Below are 26,481 nucleotides of genomic sequence, written 5' to 3'. Positions count from 1 at the left end.
TATAGAAATGGGAAGCATGATTCTTGTTTAGAGGCTCTTTCATAGGCAGTTGGAAATTATGCAATAAGGAGAAAAAGTGTGCATAAAAATTCAATAGATATACAGTGAGAACATTTAAGAAGATTTAAATATTTTCCAGATATCATTAAGATTTTCAAGATATTACTCCCACATCCACTGTTATGTTTACTCTGTGCAGCTTATTCATAATTCTGTTTACACTATTCTTCTCTTCATTAACACGGACATAATGTTTGCATCTTCATGATTTATTTTTCAATTATACCTAGTGTCTGGTTCTCAATGACTCAAATGACAATAGTTCTTTATCTTGTCTAACTGCGTTCAATAAAATTACAAAACAGCTAGAGAAGAAAATTTGACTCATGTACAGTTTGTCATTTCGCTTGCTATCCTATATTCTCCGTAATATCTGTGGCAAGGTGAATAGGAAGTATTATCGATCAAGCCTTTTGCTAGTTGACTCATGATAACATCTTCTCTTGGGCACTAGATTGCAGATATAGGGGGAGTTCTGGTTGCTAAGCCATGATAGCTGTTATCTTATGAGATTCTTCTTCATTAAAAGTTTTTTTTTTGGTGATGTTTCAAATATGATTTTTGTATCATTTTGTTGTGTTGAAGAAACTGAATTACTAGCTTTTTGACACCTTATTATTTACCATATCTGTTTTATACAACACTGCAGTGGTCTTATAGCTTGTTTGAGAAGTGATAAAAAAAATAGTGGGTATGATGTTCAAACTATCTCAAATTTTGTTTATTATTTCCTCTACATGAAAAGTTAGATAGTAAAGGCAGACATTCTATGCTGATTGCTGAAACTTTCATCATGTAATGTAGCCTTTTGTAATTTAAGAGGTATTGGGTAGTGAACTACTGTGTTCATAACTACAGTTCTCTTTATTATGTGCTTTATCTTCTTGTCTCAATTTGTCATACTTCAGTCCCTCTTTCTAGTTTGCTTGATAAAGGAGCACTTTCTCTTTTTCCTCTTGTAGGACAAGATGAAACTAGATGAAGGCCAAGCAAGAAAAGGTGAATAACTAATTTTTACCCCACCATTATTTTGAAATATTAATGGAACGCTTTTGTGGCTTAGATGAGAGATGTACTCTTTTATCTTTTGAAATTTGAATTATGACCATCTGTACTACTTCATGCATGACAACAGCAAGGTATAGGCTTGTAGTGATATTTATATTGGGATCGTTCTTATGGTCCATTTTGTAATTTACATTTGCTTTTAGGTATTCAGTATATATAAAAACAGATAAAACTAGTATATTGTCATAATTTAGGACACCTTTTGTAGAGCGAATTTGTTGCATGACCGTTACTTATTTGCTAGAATACTCTCTAAAGTTCATTGGATAGCCAATAACATTTATTTCTGGTTACAATATTATAGACACATCTGATTGATGATTATTGCTACAAATATCAGGGAACTGTTATTCCTTGCCTAGAAATTGTGTCCTTAACTTCCTCATATTAGAAATCTCCCTTACTGTAAGACCTTCGATAATCATGTAGAGTATGTTATGGCTGGGTAACCCCTTGTTTCTTCACTACTTTCAGGGATATATTATACATGTGACTGCTATTTGTATTAATGCAATTATTCTTACCGTCCTATTTGCGTTTCCCTTTCTTTCTTTACAGTTTTGCTTCTTGAAGCTCTTGTAGTTTTTAGAACATTAGATAGTAATTCTTTCATCGAATATTGGATTTGACTGCAGTGTTGAACTTAGAATCAATATGCAAGCATTCTTGAGATATTAGAATCAATTATCGTGTAATTCCCTCTGGATATTTTAAAGATTGGGTTGGAGCAGGACACCACAAAGTTTAAGCTGCATCAGAGCCATTTCATTATTCAAACACCAACAATTGTATTGTGATAAAGGCATTAAGCATCAATACTGATAATCAGTAATCAGAGTAAAATTTTAAGTATTAAGAAATAAATTTTTATATTAACTTAGTAAAACTGAGCTACTATATAACAGTTGAAGTTGTGCTTCCCATAATTCTGGGCATTTTCCATTGCAAACAGGTTATCCACCAGGACAAGAATTCAGACTCCATACCACAGCAGGCAAATTATGTGTTAATTATACTAGAACATAGGCATGATTTAAACTGAATAATGATTGCTCTGATGATGTTGATAAACTTCTGTCAGACAACATATGGCATTCATTTTGTTTTAGAATTCTGATGAACATCACTGCGCTATCTTTTGTTAAACACCATAGTCAGAGCATTGTCATATAGGAAAAGGTGGTGGTTGCATTCTTGAAGAAGATTATCAAGCTCTCTGCAATATTTAGTTTGTTTAAGTATTCATTTTCTTTTAGAATTCTCATGAACATCACTGCACTATCTATTGTCAGACACCATAGTCAGAGCATCATCGTCATATAGGAAAGCCGCTGTTGCATTCTTGAAGAAAATTATCAAGCTTTCTGCAATTTATTAGTTGGTTTGAAACAACCATCATGATAGTTGGTGACATGGCGCTTATATGTTCTTTGCAGTAGAGCCTGTCACTTGTTGCAGTCTGATTTATTTCCTCACATATTCTGACTGAATTGAATTTTTTACTGGCTTCTGACATTTACCAGATGGCAATGATGATGTGTGACATCTTCTAGGTGGAGCATTCAGAAGTTGGTGTCAAGATACCAGAGGAATTTACTTGAGTACAACAGAACTAGTAGATTGAGTGAGAATTTAATAACATAATGATGTTTTATGGTCCATTGTTTACTTCTTGATTCATACTGTTGTCATCATGAAGAAATTGAAACAACGAAACTGTTCTTTTTGGCACGTGTTCCCCATTATTCTGGTCAGAGGATGATGTGTTTCTTGCGGTACTCTGTAACAAACCATTCCTGAATTGAATAAATGCAGGAAGGCATGTAATTTGTCTATCTTTTTGCAATCTTAAGCAAATATCAGTTGCTGATTTGTCCACCTTTAATATCTTTTCCCATCACAAAGTTATTTCAGCAATATGATGTAGCTAGCATGATCAGGCTGTTCTTAATGCATTCTGATTGAACTTTGCTTGCAATAGCTGAGAACTTCCTACCTGAAACTTTTTTTTTTCAGATATTTATTGTGTATTTGTGCACCTAGAATGTTTATGTAAAATATACAGGATCTCGGTGACTGAATTCAAAGATTTTAGCGGCACCAGTGAAGATGAAAAATGCTAGCACCATATATTGAGTACCATCTTAAACTTCAATTAGCAATCAGTCACGTCTTTTGTATCTGAAACTTTGGGTCCACTGCAACGTTTATCCTGCTTCCTCTCTGCCTCCTTGATTCCATAAATCAAAAATCTTCCAGCCGTGCCGACACCGGCAATCAACTTTAGCCACGTTGTTTTCCGTCTATGAGCATTGTAGCTTTCTGGTAAATTTTCATGACATGACAAACCCAAAAATTTACAGGAATATTGATACCATTATACGTCAGACCATTTAGCATGTAAAAGAAACAATCCAACTACTATAGTTTAGCCATTTCTGTATGGGCGTTAAAGAGAGCATAAACTGAATGATTTATAGATCAGTCATAATCCAAAATCATGCCAGGACCAAGGCAGATGTTAAAAACAAAAGCATCACTAAGTTCATGTTGATTTTGTGTATATATTCCATTTTCTTATGAAACCATATACCTCATTATCTACCACCATAAACACTTAATTTAACTAGCTAAAAAGCTTTGAAAACCTCAAAGCCATTTCCCATTAAAACAAAAAAGATTGCAAGAGGATCTTGCTCACTCTTCCACTACATTCACCAATTCATACTCCACGAGTGACAAATTGTTCTCTTCCTTCACTGTAAAGTCAGCAGGTTCAGTAACTTCCACCCGACCCCACTTGTCCACTGCCAGCCTCATCGAACCCTTGAACATATCAATTTTGGCATTGCGAAGAACCACTGTAGCACCCGGGTTCATCAAATCAACTGTCAGATAACAAAGAACAAGGTCAATCTGAGGTAATTTCATTGATCCGAACAGCTCATTATCTTAAAGTGAAAATGTCACAAAGGCATGTTCATATTGGGACAGTGAATGAAATCAGGCAGTATAAGACAATACAAGAAACCCTATGTGAAACATAAAAAAATGCTTAAGCCCCTTCTTTATTAAGTTTGATACTAAAAGTCTTCTAATTTTCACTCAAAAGAATATTAGCATACTCCAATGGATTTAATTAGCAACAAAACAGGAAAAGCTACATGCTCTTGTGATAGAGATCATAAAGTTTGAGGATGTGCATGTCCACACCAAATAGATTGTACCAAGTGATAATGACCGGAAGCAATATATAATATGTAAAAGATGCCACAGGAGACTTGTACAGTGGGTCATCTGTATTAAGCAAGAAATATAACAAGCAAAGCTGAATAGCTGATATAAAAGTATCATTCTGAGAAACAGTATTATGTTCTAGATCCATCTGTATAGTACATTACGTTAGCTAAGCATCTGAACATAGCCTCTTAATTACAGTATTATTTGAGATACTTAATCCCCCGGGAAATATGACAAATATCAATATCATAGGTTCTGGAATTTAGGTGAAGTTATTTAAAGTCTAAGACCCATTCATCCGCTTTCCAAACTGATCATACATGTCAAAATAAGCCAAATTTAATAACTATTTAAGCTTTTGTTCATTATCCATACGTTAATATATTCAATAGGATAATGCAATAGAAATCTCACTGAAGTTAGAGATTGAAGCTCCAGAGTTACTAAGATGATAGAAGAAAAGTGATGCCCTGTCACACAAATACATTAAGCACCTTTTCTAATCTGGGTTTCATGCAATAAAAAAAATCACTTTGAAGAACAGCTTGAGACTTTTTCTACAACACCCTACTTAGAAACCATTAATCTATACATATATGCATGATATGTATATATGTATGTATATAAATAAAGAGAAAGAGCATGACAGCTAAGTGAGAGGGTGACATGCACCCACTCACTAGTATTAGGGTCCCAATGCAGAGAAAGAGAAAAAAAAAGGAGAAAAAAGAAAAAGAAAGAAGACGAGGAGGAGAATAGGAGAAAGATGAGAATGATAAGCATGTTTTCTCCACTCTTGTGAGTCTTATACAGGGACAACAAAATCGGTCAATCCCAACACGGATCGGCCAATCAAATCAAGTATCGCCCGATACGATCGATACCGGCCAAATACCAACCAACTAACTGATATTGGGCCTAAATCAGGATCCACCGATTTTTGGATTCATGCTTTTAAGCTCCTCAAACATTTGATTTAGAACCAAGTCTGCTTTCATATCCTAGGCCCTTATTCATAGGACTTGGCATATCAATCTTAAACCATTAGACCTAACTTCATATGGTCAATTGTAACTTGTAAGAAGCAAAAATGTCCATCTAAGTTAAATAATCTTTTGGATTCATGTAAATGCAAAAAAAATTTTACTCAAGTTAATTTCTCATTCCAATCATGTCTCAACCTATAAAAGATAGAATTTTGAGGAGATCTATTCCCATCATCATACATGAAAACATTTACCACAATATCTACAAATTTGCAAATTATTTACAGCAACATGTTCATAATAAGCACTTGCTTTTTCATGGAGTTTCTAATGTTTGCGTCCTTTACAAAAGCTTTATTAATCCGAAATGAGTGTGTTATCTTGATCCTTAGGAAGATTGTAAGTGGTAACAGGTAAAGCATTGTTAGATTTAGTGTTTTGTCACGAAATTACCAAGAGAGGGATTGTCAAACCTTAATTGTTGTAATGGCAAATTTGTAAACACAAAACATTAAATGTTTATCATGTACAATCTAGAAATTTCATATGATTAAGATGCATTACTTACCGAAGAATGTTATGTGCAAAAAAAAAATATCAATATGGGAAACGTGATCATCATCATGGATCATGGTTTTTGTTTGGATTATTTATTGTCTATCTCCAATATTTTTGTTAACGATGTTCATGCAGGTATCCAAGATAGACAAGATAGGAACGAGAAACAAAAAAATTCAGCCTTTCCGCATTCATTAGCAGAAATGTGCACAATGCGTTCTCCATGAGGAAAGAATGGCTTTCCAGTCCATAATGGCAGTTCTTCACACGTTTTACTCAAATATTCACGTCAATAAGAGATCGATGGCAACAATAAAAATAAGACTTAAATCTAGGAGTCACTACAATTTAAAGTTATAACAGAGCAGATCTAGAAACCCTAAGCCCACAAAATTAGAAGAATGCCAGGAAAACAACAAAAGATGAAGTTTTACATAGAAATGGGGGTAGAAGAGGGGAATCGAATCGAACCCTGTTCGTTTCTCGCGGTGAAGACGATGGTACCGGTCTCGTCGCCGACAAGACACTCTGCGATCCGTGTCTGGCGGAGGTTAGCGGAGGAGGCGCCGCCCTTCTGAAGCACAGTGTTAGAGCTCACCACTTTTACCGTCAAAGTATGACCCGTCGTCCCCGGCTTGAGCTGATCCACCTTCGTGAACACGGGCTTCCTCATTGCCGGCTTCGATCCGCCACTCTGCTGCGCTGCCGTCGTAGCCATGTCCGCCACCCAAGAAGAACCTCTAGATTAGAATGAAGAGGAACACGATGAAGACGAGGAGGTTAACCCTAGAATTTAAGTATAGCAAGAAGACGTAGTGGGTTTGGTTAAGATGTTCCACAAGAACGCTATAGAGTTGGGTTCTTCTGTGAATCAGCGGACAGGATCGACTTATAGTGAGACATCGGGTGGTGAGGATATTACAAGGGAGATCAGTTATTGTCCTATTTATTTATTTCTTTCTTTCTTTCTTTTTGTGTGTGTTAGTGTGTGTTTTATTCAAGAAAGGACTTGGGGGGGAAATCGGATCGGATCAAATAGCTATAAATCATATTCGTATTCACATTATCTATATTTTGTTGGATAAGATATTGGATATATCCATATTTATTTTCTAAATTCTTAATAACTTGTGATATTACTCAAATCTATAAGACAATTAGTAAATATATATACAAAAGAATTTTCTTCGACCTGTTTTCAACCTAACAGACGTACATTAGTGTTTAAAGAGAAGAATTTTAGATTAGAAAATAGTTCAAAGGATTTCTTCTTCCCCTTTTCTATCTCTCCACTTTTAAGATTAGCGTTTACGTTTCCAACACAGACAAAGGCTCAAAGGTGTAGGTTTTAACCCAAGTTTAATGTGCCCCCAACTACTAACAACTTTTCTTTTTTTCTTTTCCGAGAAAAAATTATGATCATGCATGATATCCTGATCTTAGTGCCTTAATTATAGGTTAATGTGGTTTTATTTTCTTGGTAGGCTTAAATGCATCTTGTACTACTCTTCAAATAAAACTCCCCTCTCCCACCTATCCCTTCGACTAGTGGATTTATAAAACTAGAGATACCCTGTTTAATATCTGAATTTTTATTTGGAATAGGAACGATGATGGTCTTTACACTCTCTATCTGTAAACACTAAGCAAAATCACATTAACGTGGACAAAGAGTTACAATCTTTGTTAGACGACATGTTATCAAAGACTTAGCATCATTGTATTACTCATATTGTTCTCAATGGTTACACTAGAGTAGCCATTACTTTGTTAAGTTCATGGCGCAGTACAGGAGTCGTATGCAAATTTTACTCTGCTACGATAATTGCTTGCTGCTGTTCATCTGCCCTGATTTCGCTTTCGCAGTTAGCTTCTTCTCCTGTATGTCGTTGATGTTGATAACGTAGTATCACCATGGAGATGAATGCTGCTCAAAGATATAAACAAGCATTAGCATGTGAAGAATGAGTCTCACTTTCTTTTCAAGATGCATATCCAAATAAGACATTATTCCTATTTTATTTTTATTTTTTTGAAAAAATGAGCGTTCGTAGACTTGTAACACTTAATTGATTTTGTACCCCAATGCATATCATTTGTGACTTTTGATTTGTACATTTTGGACTTGTTTTTCTGCATTCTTGAATGTTGATATGCAAATCGAATACAAAATCAAACATCTTGCTTGTTATAATTAACGAGAAAATTTTGAGAAGGTTAATCTATGCATGAACTACCAAATGCTAAATCAATACAAACCTACACACAAACTGTTGTACCTCATCATCCACTTTATGAATTCCAAACATCTGTTAAACTTTTCCTAGCATCATCCATGAATCTACTTCTTCAAAATTTTCCTAGCATAATTGTTAACCCAACTCTAAGTCTTATTAAGTCAGTAGAATTCTATTTGGCAATTATCTACTATACCTGCGATGATACGCGTCTTTACACTAAACAAGTTCCAGAACATTGTGGCTGCTGATGCTGCAACAAATCTCTTTCGAGGGCAAGATTTCCATGCTTCCAAGACCCAATCTCTTGCATTCTCAACTGATACATTAGAAATCACCCCTTTGTTTAAGGTCTCAAATGCCCTTCTTATTCATACATGTTATTGCTTATAATTGGTGTGAGAAAATCCTACTTACCTCTCTTATGTATCTGCTGCGAATAGCAAGCATAGAGTTTGGGTATGGTGAAGCTCAAGAAGAATCCTGCAAAATTTTACATATCAAAGCATCAGAGGCATTCCCAGATGCAATGCAATTTCAAGGATTAGTATTGTTGGTATCCCTGATAGAACTATACCAGCTGCTAAAAGCCTCCAAAGAGTTATCAGGTGAGCATACTTGGCCCCAAGGAGAAGAACAGGTACTACCTGGCATTTAGAGTATAAGAAAATTTTAGAAAGCTATGCTAACTTTGGGTTGTACCATAAAAAAGAAAAGTAGAAATGCTTTAACCTTACCTTGAGAGTCATCAACGGCTCACCGGAGAACAGCAATTGGGTCTTTGACATGGCCGCATTGGCCATCGGCAGAATCACTCGAGCAACACGAAGGATGTCCTCTTCTGTCAATTGAAAGCTTCCTCCCCGCTTGAGTTGCTGCCTGTAATATTTTGAGATCATTAATGTAAATCCTGACAGCAGTTATTAGAATAAAATGAATAGAAAGGAGCAAGTACCTCTGAGGAACAGAATCTCTGAAGAAGGCCACGCCTGAGATCAAAATGCCCAAGTGACAAATTGCAGAGATAATGCTGCAAGTATCCCGAAAATGCGCTAAGAACTCATACAGTGAAAGAAAAGTCTCTACTAAATGCAAATTATTGCACATACCTGAAGCTAACATCCTTTGAAAAAGAAGAAGAGATGAAGAAAATCGAGCCCAAACCGAACCAAAGCGAGGTTTTTGCTACGTTTTTCCACATTATTAGTTCCAACATCCGCTCCCGTAGACCTCCTAGACTACCACGATCATCTTGATCAGTGATTTCTGCATCTGGAAACCAAAGCAACATTAGCTAAATACAAAGAACAGAATGGACTTTATGAGTAAAAGAAATAACCAAATCCCAAGAACCTTCACTTACTCGGCGATGGATTCGGAGGAGGAGCAGAAGCCGCCAAACTCATCTTTTCTTTGGTACCCACTTTGGGTTTGCTCTGCTTCCTCTTCCTCACCCTCCCCAAATCATCCTCCATAAGACCCAACTCCCTCTCCTCTCTAACAATCTCCTTCTCCAATCTCCTCCGAGCCCTGCGAGCATTTCTTGGGGATGCAGCGGCGGACGCCGTAGTCCTACTCTTCCCTCTCCTGCGAGGCGTCATCGAGGCTGGTAACTCAAGACTCTCCTCGACAACGGACCGCGTCTTAGTCCTCCGGTGCGGAGAAGGGGAGAGGAGGAGCAATTCATGGAGGTGGAGAGGGGATGGTAAAATAGGTGACTTCCTTCTTGAAGGAGGTGTTGCGACGGGAACTATGTGGGTCTCGGGGTGCTCATCGTCGAAACAGGCCGCGAGGCGGGAGTTGGGCTTGCTCCGGAGGCGGGGCTCCGGAGAGCGGTGGTAAGGGGGAGAAGAAGGGGTGGGAGAATCCATGGAAGGTGGTGGTGGAGGAGGAAGAGTGCTCATTTGTGTAGGAGAAAGACAACCGAGCGAGGAAATAGGACTTTAGTACTCTTTGATGTGTGAGTTATACTACTTGAATTGTTATTGATGAATATAGCCGTTGGGATACGGAAGGAATCAATGTTGAGAAAGGATTTGAATTCATGAAGAGAGAGAGAGGGGGAAGATCAAAGATGGGGCCCTCTATTTAAACGGCTAGTGGCATTTGGGCTTTGACCAGTGGAGCTAATCATATTCTTTAGCTATTGGAACCAAACTGGACTTAGGCTTATCAAGTTGATCATTTTTTACCCGTTATGAGGTACACAGCCTGCAGTAGGAGACGGCATGAACTCAGAACTTACACACATATTATATATTTTGATCAGAATTTACATTCTCCATACTTCATACATAATAAAAGCAGAAACTGTGATACAATGGGGCAAAGTAAAAAGTCTTTCTGGAGAACAGAATGATTATATTAATTGCCCACTGGGGTAGTCGATGGACTGGTACAAGAGATGTGTAAGTTCAGAATGAAACTTTTCGATGGACTCAGAACTGTGAACTTTTTCTTCAGAATGAAACTTTTCGACATAGTTCTTAACAACATTCTCCTTGATCATAAGGAACATGAACCCTTTCTGGACCAGCAAGCATGTCCTCCCAAAGTAGATCAGATAGGGCAAGCGTTAATTTCCCCACTTGTCCTGCAACAGAGAAGGAAATATTAGTTTGGCCAAGTGAAGCATAACAGGAGGGAAATTCACAGGGAGGATAAATATTACCATCTCCAATGGCATGGCCATCCCATTCAACAATAGGTAATATAGGAAGCCCGCTACCTACAAACATCATTTCAATTGACTCCTTTGCTTCATCAATGGTAATACTCGCGGTGTTCACACTACTCAGAAGCCCCTTCTCGACCAACTTCGGTGCCACTGCTAGCAGTCTCTTAGCAGTGCAGCCACTAAGGATTTTATCAAATGAAGGAAGTACTAAATCCCTGCTTTTGCTTATGAATGCAACATTAACGTTGGGCCCCTCGGCAATGTAGCCTTTCTCATCGACCCAGATAGAGGCAAATGCACCCTGCTCTTCTGCTTCCATGATTGAGAGAACATTTGGGAGATAATTTACATTTTTCATGGTTGCAAATAAAGGAGGTTTCATTGGGATGCTTGATGTAACTACTTTCACACCATCCTTACACTGAGTATAGTCATCGGCAATAACCACAGCATAGAATGCAGATCCTGGACAGCCTTTTGGAGATAGTAAGAAATCCCCAGGACCTGCACTCAACCAGTATCTGATTGAGCCTTTTTTGCATTTTGATGCTGCCGTCATCTGGATGAGTATGCTTCGCAAAGTCCCACGAGGGAAAGGAGAAGCGATCTTTGCTTTCGATGCAGACCTCAGGAATCGGTCCAAATGTGTATCTAGCTCATATAAATATCTGCAAATTATTTTCAAGGAGATAATAAGCCATTCAAAAATCCTAAAATCAACTCAAATTTTTCATGCTGAACAGATTTTCAGAAGATAAGCTATATCATAAAAGGTGTTATCCTGAGCCTCATAAATTTGTTTGAAACCATAGTATGCCAGTCTGGATTAAACAGAAGATCTCAACGACAAGAATATCATCAACTGAATGATTAAGGAAACAGGAGCCGAGGATTTATATCTTAAAAGTTTGCATGATATAGAGTAGCTTTCTTTTGTGAGAAGAGGAACAAGGGAATTAAGGATGAAATTTGACTAGTAAGAAACGTTCTATAAATGGGATGAGGATCAGTGTACAAGAGCACAAAGAGACATAAGACCAGGGACAAAGACTAGTTACCATTAGTTATAGGTTAATCACAAAATATTTTCCCAGAAAATTTGTAGAATTAGTCCCAATAAGCTAGACGTGAATCATATGGGAACCACTGCTGTCCCAGCGTTCTTAAATCACAAATATGCCCAACAACTCCTCTAGTCCCTTTAGTTGCTATTCCTAGAATGAGACAGTAGACATCATTTCATTGACTAAGATGTAAATAACTTGAAACAAAGATGACTAATTTGAAGCAATGTGGTCGACTAAGGATGTTACATGTAACTATAAAATAATCCATTACTGATAAGTCGAGAAGCAATATGCAAGAATAGGCTTCTTTGATTGTTCAACCTTTCAAGATGATTATCAAGCCATAGGGTGAAAGCAAGAGTATTCTAGTGAATGTCAATGGAGCATAAAGGGGGGAAAAAAGGAGTACAGCTCTAAAGTGCAACATCTGCCACGCTTGGTAAGAGATTGCCACGTAGAAGAGGCATTACATGGCTTAGGAGTTAAAAAGATCAGGAACAACAGTGGAGTTATTATATTTTCCCATAGTTTGGAGCCTCACCCACGGAAATTCGGCAGACAGTGATAAGTTCAAGATGAATGTCTTCATCAGGTTGTTAAAAGCTTGTCTGTCTCTCTGCATATTGTGAAGACGTAAAAGATATTGATTTCTCTAGAATAAACTCTTCTATGAACTACCACCCATGAAAATTTCCGGTTCTACTTTCTTTCGGTTACTTTTTTTCCTTGTTAAATAAGCAAGCCCTCCTAGGACATAAACATTCAAGCAAGCACATTAATCCATGTAGCAATCAAAAAGATAAAGCTGAAATTTCAGCTTCCAGGCAAATTGCATGCAGGACTCCAAAATTTTTGCTGAAGAAAATATTGATGCACATCTGATAAAAAATAAGGTTGTGCCTACCCATCCATAAGCATAGCAGTATCAAAAACACCATGTCCTCTGTGAACCATGTGATCATCAATAGGAATAACCATCATGGCTGGATCAAGTGTAATCCCACCGAAGACGCTCGAATACATTGCAGGGTATGGCTGTTCTCTCCCTGAGAGCCATTTTTCTTTCAGCTTTTCCAACACCTAGCAAATTGAGAAATAAAAGAAAGAAAAACCAAAAAGGAAGAGAGCGAGTTAATCCGTACTACAAGATTCTTTTAGGTCTCAGTTTGAAGCAGAAAAGTCCCTTTCATTTTTTACGTTCCAATGATTCATGGAAAAGAGAATTTTTGTTGCATACTTGGGACTTTTCAACCAAGTAATTTAACTGATAATTGAAGCCATCTTCGCCCTAGTGAATTTTAGATGCACTGCAGGTTCGAGATTACGGAAGGAGATTGAATCTTCTATTGTGTTCAGAAATCGAGCCAAAGTGCTTGTTTGAAAATAAAGATAGGAACTTGAGCAGGCTAACAGGAGTATCAAAAAGCATAATTGGTTGAATAGTCAAATCAAGCACTCAAATTCGAATTAAATAAGATTCCAAGTGAAGGATTGCCATTGCCTCAACCTCAAATCCCGACGAGTAAACTGGAACTGGAACACCGGCCCCACTATTATCACCCGCTGATCCAAGAAAACATGCCGAAAGATGAGAAATTGTTAATCATCAAATCCCATCACATGTTCGAGAAAATGCTTCAAAGAAAACAAAACCTGTGTTTTGGTCGGAAGAGGCGTTAGAGGCAGAACCGTCCATGGCAGAGCAAGAAGAGAAGAATTGGAAGTGAGGAGGTGAGTTGGGTCAGAGGAGCTCACTTAAAAAGGCAAGGAAAGCTGTCGCTTTTGGCTTGTCCAATAGTAACAGAAGAGCATTTCCAAGTGAAATGGGAAGCAAAGCGCCGGTTTGCTGGCTTTGTTACTTTCCTTGATCAATAATTTCTCGCTCCCATATGCTAATGGAGGAAAAGAACCAATGCTTACGCTACTACGTTGGAGGAAAGGGACACGGAAGAAGACAGCACGAAGTCGGCAGCTGCTCTTTCCAGTGACTCGAAGCGCACTAGACTAGTGCACAATGGATTCACTCTCTCTCCTAATAATGATTAGAGTTGAGTAGATTAATTTGTTAATTTTAATTGAAAAATAAATCTTAATGCACAGATAAATGGAATTCAGCTTATATTTAGTTAATTCACTTAGAGAGGATGCAGATTGGGATTAAGATTCGGTACAAACTAACTCTATATCTGGGGATCACATTGACAAGCCAATACTAATTAATGCATTGATGCATATCTAACGGAACTCTTTGATCGACTTACACAAATCTGTGTGTACTAAATATGCGCTTGTGCAATACTATTTGTCTCTTTTTTTAGTATATTTTGTTTTGGAATATCACTATTACAACAATTGCCAACTTATTTGCTTGGTTAATCAGGAGTCACTAATTACAGTACACATTAGATCGATCCCTTGAGAAAATGATCACTCACTCTCGTGAGACATATGGATTTCTTTATACTAATCAAAGAAGAGGCTATCATTATTCCCAAGTTAATTAACGAGAGAGAGCAGAGTTTAATGATGTCTACATATTAATGTCTCAGTTCGGGGCTCTACGAGCTAGACAAAACCTTCTTGTAGAAAAGGAAAGCTTGTAGACAAATAATTTATTAAATCTTAAGAATTAGTTATAACTTGATGCCCAACAAGAATGTGTATATTTTTAATCAACGACAATAAATCAAAGAGATTTTACATTGTCAAATCCAACAAGATTGTATCTGTAGTTCAACATCAATTTTGATCACCTAAAAGAAAGAAAAGATGGTACAATTAAACTCCAATCATTTGAGCTGCAGACCCTCGTATGGCACCGGGATTCTTCGTGTCTTTGGACCCGACGTGATGTCCTCCCAGAAGAGAGCAGAGATGGCAAGTGTTAGTTCTCCCACTCGTCCTACAAAAGATGAAAGAATGAACATTTCATGCGCGTTGAAGTAACTTGGATTCCTAGAGAAGATCAGGGTTGAAATATAATTCATTAAAAGGTGTTTAATCTATTTTTTTTATCTAGATCTAGTTTTCAGTGTAATCGAAACATTATTCCTGAATTGATACGAGAAAAAGTAAGAGAAGAGGAGCTAGTTACCATCTCCAATCGGGTGATTGTCCCATGAAGTGATAGGCAATATGGGAAGCAAACTGCTGACAAACATCATCTCAGCTGAATCCTTTGCTTCCTCAACTGTTACATCTCGTACTATCACACTCTTCAGAAGACCCCTCTCAACCAACCTCTTTGCCAGGACTAGGAGCCTCCTGGAAGTGCATCCACAAAGAATTTTATCAGGCAAGGGCAGCAAAAGCTCCTTGTTCTTGCTTATGAATGCAACATTGGCATTGGGGCCCTCTGCAACATAGCCTTGGTCATCAACCCAGATGGAGGCAAAGGCTCCTTTCTCTTCTGCTTCCATCTTTGAGTGAACATTAGGGATATAATTCACACTCTTCATCGTCGCGAACAAGGGAGCTTTCATTGGAATGCTGGAGGTTATAATCCTCACTCCTTCATTCACCTGTGAGAAGGTTTGGCTGATGACTACTGCATAAAATGTGGCCTGTGGACAGCCTGCCGGCGATAAGGCGAAGTTGCCCGGACCGGCACTCAACCAGTATCTGAGCGAGCCTGTCTTACACTTAGATGCAGCTGCGAGCTGGATAAGTATGCTTCGCATTGTTCTGCAGGAGAAAGGGGAAGATATCTTTGCCTTCGATGCGGAAACCAGGAACCGATCCAGATGGGCGTCTAACTCATACAGGTATCTGCAATAAGTTCTTGAAACTGTGAATGTAATTTTAGAATAATTGAAAACTCTATTCTTCTCAAAAGAAATCAGCAAACATGCATATTCACTGGTAGAAATTTTCGACATCGTTCTGCTCCATATCACCATTAGTCCTAATTAGCTCACAAGTTTTCAGAAAGATCCCTTCAGAGATTTAGAAGGTTTCTTTTCCATTTTCAGTTGCACTTCAAAGGAATTAAACTAGAAATTACTGAGCAACTAGGGAGTGAGACACCCGAGGGTTGAATAACATTCATTTAAACGTCAAGAAGCCTCATAAAAAAACGCCAACAAAATCAGAGAAACATTAAAAACTAAGTATAAAAGCACATGTTCATAATGTTGTAAGGAATGTATTTTGAGCATAGGGTTCTTTTAATTGTTCTTCCTTCACTACCTCAATATTATGTTGTACACTTAGGATGCCTCTATCATTCTCATTATTCGCTGCTAAAAACACGTCCCACACATGCAAGTACAACTTCCAGAAGCATTATGATCAAGTTATACAAATCTAATGGACAATGAAAACATTAGATGGAATAGGCAGCATAAACCCACCCATCAAAAAGCATAGTTGTATCAAAAACACCATGACCTCTGTGAACCATGTGATCATCCATTGGGATCACCATCAAGGATGGATCAAGAGTTATCCCACCAAAAAAACTCGAATACATTGCCTGATATTGATGGTTTGCTCCTGGTGTACATTTTTCTTGCAGTATGTCAACTACCTGGGAAGAAGGCAAGATGAATTTACTTGGCTGATTCTAAAATTTTCAGTTCGATATGGAAGACTATTTGCATATAAATAAGACTAACACACGATCAATCTATTCACCTCGGATGAAGAGTAAACTGGAACATAGTGATGAACCACATCCTTGTAGTCTTCTCCTGATGCAAGACAGAAATTTTAAAACACACTCAGCTCTTGAATGAAGCAAGTGCTTTTCTTGTAACAGTCCTAATGGATAGAATGAGAGAACGAGATGAGGGTTTTACCTGGTTTGCCGTAAGGAGGATGAACGTCGGAGAAGTCATCCAAGGTGGTGGGCTTGGTCAGTGGAGGAGCCGGAGCTGGATAAGAATCACAAGAAGTAGTAGAAAGCCGTATCCGGGCGGGAGGAAGAGGAGGAAGCTTATTGCAGCAAAGGGAAGGAGGGAAACGGAAAGGAGTGTTTAGGAGGGAAAGAGGCATTGTGATGTTGTTGGGTTTTGATCGGATTGCTTCCATCCTCTTCCTCTGTTCGAAGTCTAGTTTAACCAATGTATACACATATATACAAATGATTCATATAAAATAATTCAATAAGAACAACAAATTTCTCACTCCTAATCCAACTAAATAAAACTCAAAGCGTGAACCACGTGACAAGATAAAATCTGCAGCATCGTGATCCACGCGACCAGGTTGGTTATCATCAAATCCGGCCTTCCTCCAATGACAGTTTTGGTAGAGTTACGTAATGCACAAACAATACTAATGGCTTGCATTCTTTATTTCTGATCATATTTGTCGTTCAATTTTATGCTTTCAGTAATATTGTTACGTATTTAAAAAGCAAGAAATTCAAATAACAGAAAATTGAAGTACTACCACACGCACGAAGATTACATATAATTACTATAGATAATGTCTACCGAATGAAAGATTTGATCCAACATAAGAGATAAGAAACAAAGGATGGAAATAAATAGATGACTATAGTGAGTTTCAGAATAAACCACAAGCAAAAGAAGTTTTTGAGGTTTACAATCAAAGAACAATCAACCCTGATAGCAGTTGAATGACCCAACGAGGAGTTGCAGATCACCACGGTATTATTAGCTTGCTCTGCCATCTTTCTCATCATTTGCTCGACTTTGAATGCCTCTGGCAGAAGGATTTAATCCTATCAAGACCATCTTCGAGAGAAGATGGATCAATGGCAAAAGTAATGCGAAGCCAATTTTTCAGTCCCAGAACACTTCCTGGAAATAGGAATTATTCAACATTTTTAGCACGAAACAACTGCAGCAAAATTGTCATTTGTTTACAAGAAGAAAATTGATAAGAGAAACGGAAAGAATCCCAAGAACAATTTCTTTGAGTAGATAACTTCGTACAAACCTATAGCTTCATAGGATGGAAAGAGCGATCTCAGTAAACAAAGGAATAAAGATTAAAGGGTATCTCACTGTGTGGATTTTCATTATGAAACAAATTAGTGTTGTTCATCAAATCTAAAGAGAGACAACCACTGGCAAATTCTAATCTAACACAAATGTTGCACTATCTTAACTCTAAGTTTTAGCCTTCTTTATGTGAATTGGGCTGTTGCTTGTTGCTTTAGATCAAGAAGAGACAGAAGCAGAGCTAAGTATTGAAGGAGCCCACCTCAAGGATACTGGAGGCATAGCATAATATGTGATTTGGTTTTGCATTATGAACTCAAACCTCTTTTAAATGAAGTTGGCCCCTATAGTCATGTCTTATGATTTTTAGCATCCATGCAAACACATATATTGCAAGGAGAAAATTTACTATTAAAACAAAGAGTAAATCAGGTTGTACACTGGTGATAGTAAACATGCTTCAATTTTGTGGAACGGAATGATAAGTACTGCAACTAAATATAGTCACCTGGACATAATATAACGGACTCCTCTTTGGCTAGTTTGCTGCAGAAGTCAATGTCATCATGGATGTCTTCCAAACAAGCTACATTCAGCTTTACCTGCACCACATGCCAACAGCATGAATTATTTCAGCACAGTAATGTTGAAATTGTTTTGCTCACCATCACAAACATGGATCCCTCAGGCTTATGGGGACAGGTAATGTAGCTGATATCCTTTATTTTGTCGTAACATATATCTGCTGCTTCTCTTAATATATGAATAATTTTGTTAAAGAAATCTTCCTTTGTATTCTGAATGATATGAGGAATTGCTCCCTAAACAAAAATAGAAGTTCATCAGAAAGAAGGAATAAAGAATTGAAGTAACTATCTCACCATTTAGAAAAAATGATTGCTCCTTATTAAGCCATGTAACAATTGAAGAGACCAATATTTGACACGTCATTTATGCCTTATAAGGAGAACTCAACAAAAGTTTGAGAAATTATATTCATTGAACATGCTGGATACCCAACATAAAGGTCAAGTAGTCTCTAACTGAAGTTAACATGACAAAAGGCAAACAACTCGCTCTATTGACCTCTCACAATAATACAGTAGAAATATGTATAATGCTAAATGAAAGGGAAGAAATAAGAAAATATAGGTGTCATTTTCTTTCACGACATAAAGAATATATTAAAGCAAGTATTAGAGTAGGCCAATTATAGATACTGGATGAGCCAAGCAACACCTAAAATTTAGGTTCTGATATGTTATATCATGTTCATATCTTACCAAACTTCTTTTTTCTCCATAATAGACTAGGAAATTAGAAGCATAAGTGATAACAGCATCGTGTAATTTTCAAAGAGCACAGAGATATACAGACAGACAGAGGCGCGTGCACAGACACACACGATTGCTGCATGCATGCACACACAGAGAGATGATCTGAGAATTTAGTAGATGAAAATCTTGCATTGCCCCTTAAGTACTAAAACTCTAGAACATAAATTTTCTATCTTTTCTCTATTTAACTTCTGAAATCCTTTTTTTTCTCATGATTCATACCTTTCAATTATAATCTAATTTCACCTCTCCCTACATTCAAAACATTTATTCAATATACCCGGAATTTATGGCCCAAATGTAGCTGTAGATATACAATATATTTTTCTAGGTACACCTGATTCAGATATCTCTGGTTGAACGCATAGCATGAAAATAACAAAACTTTCTTACTACATCAAAATGCACAACAAACAGAACAACTGATGTTATATCTGCAACAGTTGGGAATATACAGCAAAGAAGAAAGAAAATGAGGTTATTCTGTTCAAATATCAAATAGGCATTATCTATAAGACATTCAAATAACTTCGGTAACTTTTAAGACATGGAAGAAATGGAAACTGACCTGAATAAATGTTGCAGGATCTGTTGAGATATTAAGGAAATTTTTCATAGAGTCCAGAAACTGTCAAAAAGAAGCATGTTGTCAAACTAGGATGGAAAGATGTCCAGACTGATACTTCTTTCAACTGGGAAAGTATCCATTTGTAGAATAAAGACGCAAGGCCTTGAAATCATCAACAATACATATTAAATTTTGTCATTAATATAGGGCTACAAACATTCAGCCCCATCTCTGTAGTATGAATTTCAAGAGGTCACCATGCTGTCTTCCCATTTCTCATACTATTGGCAAATATACTTTAAATTTACGGTATAAAAAGGATAGGTTTTGGCGCTTGAGAAATGGTAGGCACCTTTGATCATTTTCTTAGCATTGTAGTTTTCATTAGCTCAGTTGAATGTCAAACAAGCCCATCTAACATGACTAATCAGGTGTCCCTCCCTCTGTCAACCAGCCTAGGTGGCTTGACTAAGACACTCAGCCAGCCTAAGTAGTTTGACAAGGAAACAGAATCAGTATAAACCTTGATTCCTATCACTTGGATCTTGTACTCTCAAACACTCAAATCTCTGAGCTTGCCTCAGGTTAATATTGCCATAAAGAATGATATGAGTTGCACTTGAATCTAGCAAAGCTCAGAACTGAAGGTAGGAACCACCAAAAAAATTTCACCAAATAATTATAAGCAAGCAAATAAATGTAAGAAGAAAAATCACCTTAGTTTCCTTAAAAATACCCTTAGGGTCAGTCGTCGCAATCCAACCAAGTCGCCAACCAGGCACCAGCCATCTCTTTGATATAGACCCCAAGGTGAGGACTGGAACCGTCTCCCCAAAAACTCCCATTGGAATAAAAGGATTGTTTCCAAAGGTCAAATGATCATACACTTCATCAGCAATGACCATAATGCCAAGCTCTCTTGCAGTTTCAGCAACCTGAAAATAATTAAAAAATGATAATGAGACTGAAACAAATAAACATATTGAATCGCATCCAGAGGGTGATATACAAACCTCAGCTAAATGCTGATATGTGAACACATTCCCACAGGGATTATTGGGATTTATTATGACCATAGCAGCAGTATTCTCATCTGCAAGAGCTTTTACAGCTTCCAGGTCAATCTCCCAACCCTTCTCTGGTATAAGATCAAAATGTTGAGCCTCCAGACCATGAAATGCAGTACGTGCCTCGTAAGCAGGGAACCCAGGCCTCGGAAGCAATATGTTCGCACCAGGGCGGGCAAGAACTGAGATTACAACCTCAATCGCCTGGGAGCATCCCCCAGTGAGGAATATGTCATCAGGAGAAAGCTTGTAAGGAAGATCCCGGGATAGATACTCCGCAATAGCACTGTGGTTTGCAAACCACAAAATTAACATTGGTAATCAAAGAAGTACTTATTTACTTGATAATATAAATGCAAGATATCTATAATCCAATAGGACGTCGGGCTCCTCCTCATATTCCGACAAAAATAGAAAGCATTTTGTTCAATTAAGTGAATCAAATTTGAAACCAAACACTTTCTTATAGAAGAAAACATCGATCCGCCAGCAAAATGTTGTCCCCTAACAAGAAAGAACTCAATGCCAAGAAATAGTTCTTCTACATTAATATGAACAAATAGTTGTTAATATCAACCAACTATTTATAAATGTACACGAGACACCTACACCACCAAAGCTAGGTCATAAACTAATGTCCATAGAAGAGGGAAGAATATCTACTTTTTTATCCCAAAACAGAGAACTTTCTTAGTGAAATGAATCGCCGTTAAATATAATAGTGACGATTACAGAATGAAATACCAACTTAATCATAGAAAGGAGTCATCAAAGGCAAGTATCTCATGTCAATAAAAGATATTTCTCTCGCTAACTAATAACAATAAAACTTTTATCATTTTTATTCACGAAACAGAACGATAAGGCAATTGGAGGCAAACGGAGAGGAAATACTCACTATTTCGCCGAAGGGACGCCAACGTTAGGAGAGTAGCAGTTGTACTTGGCGGATCGGACGGCATCGACGATGGCGTCCTCGGCGACAAGGGTGGTGCGGAAGCAGGGGAACGTCGAGGGATCGCCGTGCCCGAGCGGGATCACCGGCCGTGGGTCCCCCTCTTTCAGGCTGGACATGACCTCGTACAAGGTTGCACGTATGCTATTCTTGCCGGCGCTCGTGAGAGAGATGTTTTCCCCAAAACCCCACCTCACCTCTCTTCCCTCTCCGTTCTCCATTGGATTCAAGCGAAGGAAGAAACCTAGGAATGGGGTTTGCTTATCCTTAATAAGGTATGCGGAAAAACATCCTCAAGGGAGGTGGCGTGAGTATAGTCGTGAGCTTGTGCTCAGTTTGCTCGGCCGGAGACTGACGTCACTGTTTTATTTTTTATTTAATTTTATTAAAATAGTTAAGAAATCAAGTGTTACTTGTACGTTATAACAACTAATCCAAGCCAACACCGACAGATTTCAAAAATAAGACAAAAGAACAAAAATAGATAGAAAGCAAAAGCGTTAATTACGTCAAACCCTCTATACTATATTTTATTTTCTTGGGATCCCCTAATTTTTTTTTTAGATTATAATATCTTCTCTAAATATTAACAAAATTTTAATATTGTTAAAAAAACTAGACACGGCAGTTATATCAAACCTAATTCATTTCAAATGACATAAATATCTTTATAATCTTTATAGTCTTTCTCCCCCTTCACTTAGTCCGCATGTCTCCATCGTGGGCGAGCTTGTTATTGCCATTGTCGTCTCACTCATGCGTCGCCGCCCGATGCTGAAGGTAGAACAAAGAAAAACAAAGGAGAAAAGAGAATAAAATATTTACTATTTTAATTTAAAAATTAATAATATTATGATATATTAATTAATGATATAAGTTGGTTATTTTAGGGTGATATTATAATCTAAAAAAATTTTAAAATTTTATATAAAAGTTATATATATTTCAGAGAGTATGAGTGTAATTAATTCAGACAGAAACTGGGAGTATAACCGGGAGATTTTCGTCTCTGAGCCATCTCCACAAGCAACTCTAAGTCTGACTCGATAATGATTTATCAAAAGAGGACCTTGTGCTAGATTTGGGCTAAACCGCAGCTCACAACAAAACAAATTACCTCCTAAGACACACTGTGCAGTCTCCACCGCCTTATTAGTACTACTACTAACCCATTAAACAAAAGACTTAGGCGAGTGACCTACATTCTTTTATTTGGCAGCTTACACTTGGATATAGCTCAGTGTTTTGGATGTTCACCCAATCCCGAAATGTAACCAAAATGAAGAACTTCTTGCTGCTCCTTCTATGTCGTGTAAATTTTATGTGATCTCGACTTGTTACCAATAAAGATCTACAAGATTAGCATTATCTTTTGACCAGATGTAAGTCTTAGCTGAGTTTTTTACAATATCCAACGATTATGTAAAGATTATATGATCTTTATCCTACTTCTTTTGTGATCTGCTTCATCTGCTATTATCAGTTCCTTTATAACAAAACTAGCAAGACTGATGTTTTGACCTTAATTCCAAATTACTACTTGTTTCCTTCTTCTATTTATTGAAAATAAAAACTTATCTAACTTTTCTGGTACATTCTTAATTAGTGGTTACTAATTAAATAGCCTCCAAATTCATTATTTTATTTCATTTTCTCTTTCTTTATATTAAATAGGGTACAAGACATCAGAGTTCAGATTAGACCAAACAATTGGAGATTTGATCGGCATCATTAGGGAGGCAACGCGCCAGTCTATCAATTTCCAGTAATCACAACTATTGGCACGTAAAATTTGAACAGATGCACAGAATAATGATATCTTCCATCCTATCCAACATGACTAGACGAATTCCATAGTCTTCATGGTGACCATTTTTGTTACATATGTTCGTATTATTCGCTGCTAAAAGTAGAAGAGAGAGAAAAGGTTATTTTGTGGGATGCAGATATATTCTCATTGTGCAAATTATCGACATTTTTAAGCGTCATGTAGTAGTGTTTTTAGTAAGCAATCCAAGTACCGGTTATTTCAAACCTCAACTAATTCTTTCATCTAAATGACATATTTAAGCTATTATTTGGAGGAAACTTTGTTCCTCATTTCAACAAAAGCAGTTGGTTTTAACAAATATTCCTTCAGTGGTGAGGTGTGCAATGAAAAAAGACAACCCAGAAAAATCCCAGCATTAAATATGCATTCTACTTCTTCCATGCAGCAAAAAAACAAACAGAAGGGCTAGAAAGAAGGCCCCAGAAAAAGAGACGATTGAGAGGATTGATGTGATAGAATCTGCCCATGATTTGTTTAATCTTGTACTGTTTCTCCTGACAGATTTGAGATATGGAGCAGCTTTTACTCTGATGGAAGATCACCACAAATCCTCTCCCAGCTCTCTCTCTCTCTCAAAACTCATTAAAACATACTCTTTGTTCACTCTCTCTTTATTTCTCCAAAATGGCAGCAGAGAGAAAAAAATAATAATACCTGCACGATATTTCATGCACGCACACATTTCCTTGGACTGGTGAGCTCATGGATATCATGTCACAAATGGTTCCTCTGAACCCACCAGAGTAGGAGAGAGGGGGGGGGAGTGGAAAGAGATCTCTTTCTTTGGAGGAAGAGCTCACTAGGAAATTATAATGCGTAGCTAGCCTACTACTGCCACTCCCTTACCCTGACAACTCTTTGATTCGTCGAATCCCAAATTAAACCACGCGGCTACCGATATAAACAGGACTCAGAGGCCACAGTTCCTACGGCAAAACAGAGCCTTTCTTCCTCTTTGCTCCTCACTCTCTGGTAATAGCTCAAGTTCCCTTTTGTTTTCTAGTAGTAGTTGTAATGCGTCCGTTCCCCCTCTTATTGTTTGGTAAATTCATCACAGGTCTCCTCTCTTGTCTTCTTCATCTTGGCATCCATGGATTGCGATGCTCACCACTTCGAAAACAGTGAGACCCAACTGCCTCCTGGCTTTAGATTCCACCCCACGGATGAAGAGCTCATAACTCACTACCTCCTCAAGAAGGTACTGGACAGTAACTTCACTGGCAGAGCCATTGCGGAGATCGACCTCAACAAATGCGAGCCATGGGAGCTTCCATTGAAGGCCAAGATGGGGGAGAAGGAGTGGTACTTTTTTAGCCTTCGAGACAAGAAGTACCCAACTGGGCTTAGGACGAACAGAGCCACGGATGGTGGTTACTGGAAGGCGACGGGGAAGGATAGGGAAGTGTATAGCTTGAGGAGTGGGGCTTTGGTGGGGATGAAGAAGACATTGGTGTTCTATAGAGGGAGGGCTCCTAAGGGTGAGAAGACCAACTGGGTGATGCATGAGTATAGATTGGAAGGGGATTTTGCCTACCATTTCCTTGCAAGATCCTCCAAGGTAATGTGGCAGATTTTAAATGTTAGAAATCTCGACGTGACATGCATGGCTATTTCTGTCGACTTACTCTGTACACGTATCTTTATAGGACGAGTGGGTATTATCTCGTGTCTTCCAGAAAGTCGGCGCCGGCAAGAAATCCCGAGTCAGTCTCGGCGCTGCCTCATCGCTCTCTGCCGAGTCCCCTTCGTCCACCTCACTTCCACCTCTGCTCGAATCCTCGCCGTTCGTCACCTCCATCACAGCCGCAACCGACCGCGAGACCTACTCCTACGGCGCCAGTTGCAACGGGAGGGATGATCACGTGCCCTGCTTCTCCACTGCGCATCTCCCGGGCGTCCGATCCGTGCAGGAGAATTTCCACCTTCCGTTTATCCTCCCCGGTAACCCGTCGCCGGTGACCGTAGCAGGCTTTATGGCGTACGGGTCCGGACCCTTCGATCTCGATCGGAAGGTGGAAGTTGGGAGCGGGCGGGCCCACCACCAGATGCAGCATCATGCGGGGCCGACCGAGCTGGATCTCGTTTGGAACTTCTAGAAAGATATATGCCATGCAACCTTGCTTCGTGGTGATTAATGAACTATTTTGTTGTCTTCTTTTGCTTGACTTTGCTCTTTGTAGAGTTGTTGTAGGCTATTATTAGCTTTTAGTATGATGACTAAACTAGTTTGTCTATTAATTTCCTTGTTCTGTTGTGGTCTATATTTCTCGTTTCCGTTGCAGTGGTACGTTCCATGGGTTGCATCCAATCGTTCTATTGATGAATTATGAATTAGAATTAAACAGCTGCAAAGAAGAGTAGACAACCTCTCTCTCTCTCTCTCTCTCTCTCTCTCTCTCTCTCTATCTAAATATATATCACGGCCTTCTTCAGAAAAGCCGGCAGAGTGGTTGATACATGGAGTGACTGAAATGTTTAATGATGCCTGTTAAGCTGAGATTTATTTTGAATAATTCTCTATGTATTGTGCATATGTAGATGGATTGAAGTAACTGCAAGTTTTGAAAAGCTTGAAACCAAAAATAAATTAATTAAAAAAAAACCTTAAAAGAGACTGCTCTTTCTAGGTACTGGAATGATATATGAGAATGCCTATCTGTCAGCAAAAGGCTCAGATGCCACAGTTAGCTACTGCAAAGCCGAGGCTTTCTTCCTCTTTCTCCGCACTCTCTGATAATAGCTCAAGTTCCCTTTTGTTTTCTAGTAGTAAATTGTAATGCTTCCGTTCCTCCTCTTTCTTCTTTGGTTTCTAATTAATACATTACCGGTCTCCTCTCTTTGTCTTCATCTTGGCATCCACGGATTGCTCTGCTCGCCACTTCGAAAACAGCGAGACCCAACTGCCTCCTGGCTTTAGA

At 38.1% G+C, this 26,481-nt stretch overlaps 6 protein-coding genes across 8 annotated transcripts; 1 reads left to right on the top strand and 5 right to left on the bottom strand.

Moving 5' to 3' along the window:
• Positions 1 to 3,584: 3,584 nt before the first annotated feature.
• On the bottom strand, positions 3,585 to 6,730 carry LOC140791662 (uncharacterized protein At4g28440-like). Its single transcript, XM_073142273.1, has 2 exons — positions 6,384 to 6,730; positions 3,585 to 4,016 (listed from the first exon to the last, which is right to left on the bottom strand). Exons 1-2 carry the CDS (start codon positions 6,628 to 6,630, stop codon positions 3,826 to 3,828), a joined length of 438 nt encoding a protein of 145 aa, XP_072998374.1. The 5' UTR covers positions 6,631 to 6,730; the 3' UTR covers positions 3,585 to 3,825.
• Positions 6,731 to 7,608: 878 nt separating this feature from the next.
• Positions 7,609 to 10,133, bottom strand: LOC140792444 (reticulon-like protein B17). Its single transcript, XM_073143451.1, has 8 exons — positions 9,513 to 10,133; positions 9,259 to 9,421; positions 9,105 to 9,179; positions 8,887 to 9,028; positions 8,727 to 8,796; positions 8,567 to 8,632; positions 8,346 to 8,468; positions 7,609 to 7,839 (listed from the first exon to the last, which is right to left on the bottom strand). Exons 1-8 carry the CDS (start codon positions 10,051 to 10,053, stop codon positions 7,721 to 7,723), a joined length of 1,299 nt encoding a protein of 432 aa, XP_072999552.1. The 5' UTR covers positions 10,054 to 10,133; the 3' UTR covers positions 7,609 to 7,720.
• Positions 10,134 to 10,380: 247 nt separating this feature from the next.
• On the bottom strand, positions 10,381 to 13,906 carry LOC140791886 (D-amino-acid transaminase, chloroplastic-like). The gene is made up of 5 exons (XM_073142601.1): positions 13,547 to 13,906; positions 13,401 to 13,456; positions 12,798 to 12,973; positions 10,821 to 11,494; positions 10,381 to 10,742 (listed from the first exon to the last, which is right to left on the bottom strand). Exons 1-5 carry the CDS (start codon positions 13,587 to 13,589, stop codon positions 10,636 to 10,638), a joined length of 1,056 nt encoding a protein of 351 aa, XP_072998702.1. The 5' UTR covers positions 13,590 to 13,906; the 3' UTR covers positions 10,381 to 10,635.
• A 627-nt stretch (positions 13,907 to 14,533) lies between these two features.
• Positions 14,534 to 17,141, bottom strand: LOC140791885 (D-amino-acid transaminase, chloroplastic-like). 2 transcript variants are annotated; one of them, XM_073142599.1, is made up of 5 exons: positions 16,693 to 17,141; positions 16,529 to 16,584; positions 16,246 to 16,421; positions 14,988 to 15,661; positions 14,534 to 14,795 (listed from the first exon to the last, which is right to left on the bottom strand). In XM_073142599.1, exons 1-5 carry the CDS (start codon positions 16,922 to 16,924, stop codon positions 14,683 to 14,685), a joined length of 1,251 nt encoding a protein of 416 aa, XP_072998700.1. In that variant the 5' UTR covers positions 16,925 to 17,141; the 3' UTR covers positions 14,534 to 14,682. The 2 variants fall into 2 exon arrangements, with proteins under 2 accessions (XP_072998700.1, XP_072998701.1); XM_073142600.1 differs by having other exon boundaries at positions 16,246 to 16,417; positions 16,693 to 16,755.
• A 134-nt stretch (positions 17,142 to 17,275) lies between these two features.
• Positions 17,276 to 22,159, bottom strand: LOC140791884 (nicotianamine aminotransferase 1-like). 2 transcript variants are annotated; one of them, XM_073142596.1, is made up of 7 exons: positions 21,676 to 22,159; positions 20,724 to 21,063; positions 20,427 to 20,645; positions 19,711 to 19,770; positions 18,471 to 18,626; positions 18,314 to 18,407; positions 17,276 to 17,661 (listed from the first exon to the last, which is right to left on the bottom strand). In XM_073142596.1, exons 1-7 carry the CDS (start codon positions 21,951 to 21,953, stop codon positions 17,540 to 17,542), a joined length of 1,269 nt encoding a protein of 422 aa, XP_072998697.1. In that variant the 5' UTR covers positions 21,954 to 22,159; the 3' UTR covers positions 17,276 to 17,539. The 2 variants fall into 2 exon arrangements, with proteins under 2 accessions (XP_072998697.1, XP_072998698.1); XM_073142597.1 differs by lacking the exon at positions 18,471 to 18,626 and having other exon boundaries at positions 21,676 to 22,128.
• Positions 22,160 to 24,063: 1,904 nt separating this feature from the next.
• Positions 24,064 to 25,822, top strand: LOC140792589 (protein CUP-SHAPED COTYLEDON 2-like). The gene is made up of 3 exons (XM_073143668.1): positions 24,064 to 24,535; positions 24,621 to 25,121; positions 25,210 to 25,822. The coding sequence occupies exons 2-3, from the start codon at positions 24,654 to 24,656 to the stop codon at positions 25,657 to 25,659; spliced, it is 918 nt and encodes a 305-aa protein (XP_072999769.1). The 5' UTR covers positions 24,064 to 24,535; positions 24,621 to 24,653; the 3' UTR covers positions 25,660 to 25,822.
• Positions 25,823 to 26,481: the final 659 nt, after the last annotated feature.

Source organism: Typha latifolia, chromosome 7, assembly GCF_019914945.1.
Source record: "Typha latifolia isolate L0001 chromosome 7, TyphaL0001v2, whole genome shotgun sequence".
Lineage (NCBI taxonomy): Eukaryota > Viridiplantae > Streptophyta > Magnoliopsida > Poales > Typhaceae > Typha > Typha latifolia.
This window is presented reverse-complemented; position numbering and strand designations above follow the sequence as displayed.

Bases quoted from the DNA above. Each gene is read 5' to 3' on its own strand.
- LOC140791662 (XM_073142273.1), bottom strand. From the start codon at position 6,630: ATGGCTACGACGGCAGCGCAGCAGAGTGGCGGATCGAAGCCGGCAATG. The intron at 4,017-6,383 runs GTTCGATTCGAT...GTTATCTGACAG, and splicing joins CACCGCGAGAAACGAACAGG to TTGATTTGATGAACCCGGGT.
- LOC140792444 (XM_073143451.1), bottom strand. From the start codon at position 10,053: ATGAGCACTCTTCCTCCTCCACCACCACCTTCCATGGATTCTCCCACC. The intron at 8,797-8,886 runs GTAAGGTTAAAG...TCTAAATGCCAG, and splicing joins AGCCGTTGATGACTCTCAAG to GTAGTACCTGTTCTTCTCCT. The intron at 8,633-8,726 runs GTATAGTTCTAT...AAAATTTTGCAG, and splicing joins TTGGAGGCTTTTAGCAGCTG to GATTCTTCTTGAGCTTCACC.
- LOC140791886 (XM_073142601.1), bottom strand. From the start codon at position 13,589: ATGGACGGTTCTGCCTCTAACGCCTCTTCCGACCAAAACACAG. The intron at 12,974-13,400 runs GTTGAGGCAATG...TCAATTTGCTAG, and splicing joins TTTACTCGTCGGGATTTGAG to GTGTTGGAAAAGCTGAAAGA. The intron at 11,495-12,797 runs GTAGGCACAACC...AATAATTTGCAG, and splicing joins ACTGCTATGCTTATGGATGG to ATATTTATATGAGCTAGATA.
- LOC140791885 (XM_073142599.1), bottom strand. From the start codon at position 16,924: ATGGAAGCAATCCGATCAAAACCCAACAACATCACAATGCCTCTTTCC. The intron at 16,585-16,692 runs GTAAAACCCTCA...GTCTTGCATCAG, and splicing joins TCCTCCTTACGGCAAACCAG to GAGAAGACTACAAGGATGTG. The intron at 15,662-16,245 runs GTGGGTTTATGC...AACTTATTGCAG, and splicing joins ACAACTATGCTTTTTGATGG to ATACCTGTATGAGTTAGACG.
- LOC140791884 (XM_073142596.1), bottom strand. From the start codon at position 21,953: ATGGAGAACGGAGAGGGAAGAGAGGTGAGGTGGGGTTTTGGGGAAAAC. The intron at 19,771-20,426 runs GTGATTTTTCTT...TCTTTTTGACAG, and splicing joins GTATTTTTAAGGAAACTAAG to TTTCTGGACTCTATGAAAAA. The intron at 18,408-18,470 runs GTGAGCAAAACA...CATGTGGTGCAG, and splicing joins AGGGATCCATGTTTGTGATG to GTAAAGCTGAATGTAGCTTG.
- LOC140792589 (XM_073143668.1), top strand. From the start codon at position 24,654: ATGGATTGCGATGCTCACCACTTCGAAAACAGTGAGACCCAACTGCCT. The intron at 25,122-25,209 runs GTAATGTGGCAG...GTATCTTTATAG, and splicing joins TCCTTGCAAGATCCTCCAAG to GACGAGTGGGTATTATCTCG.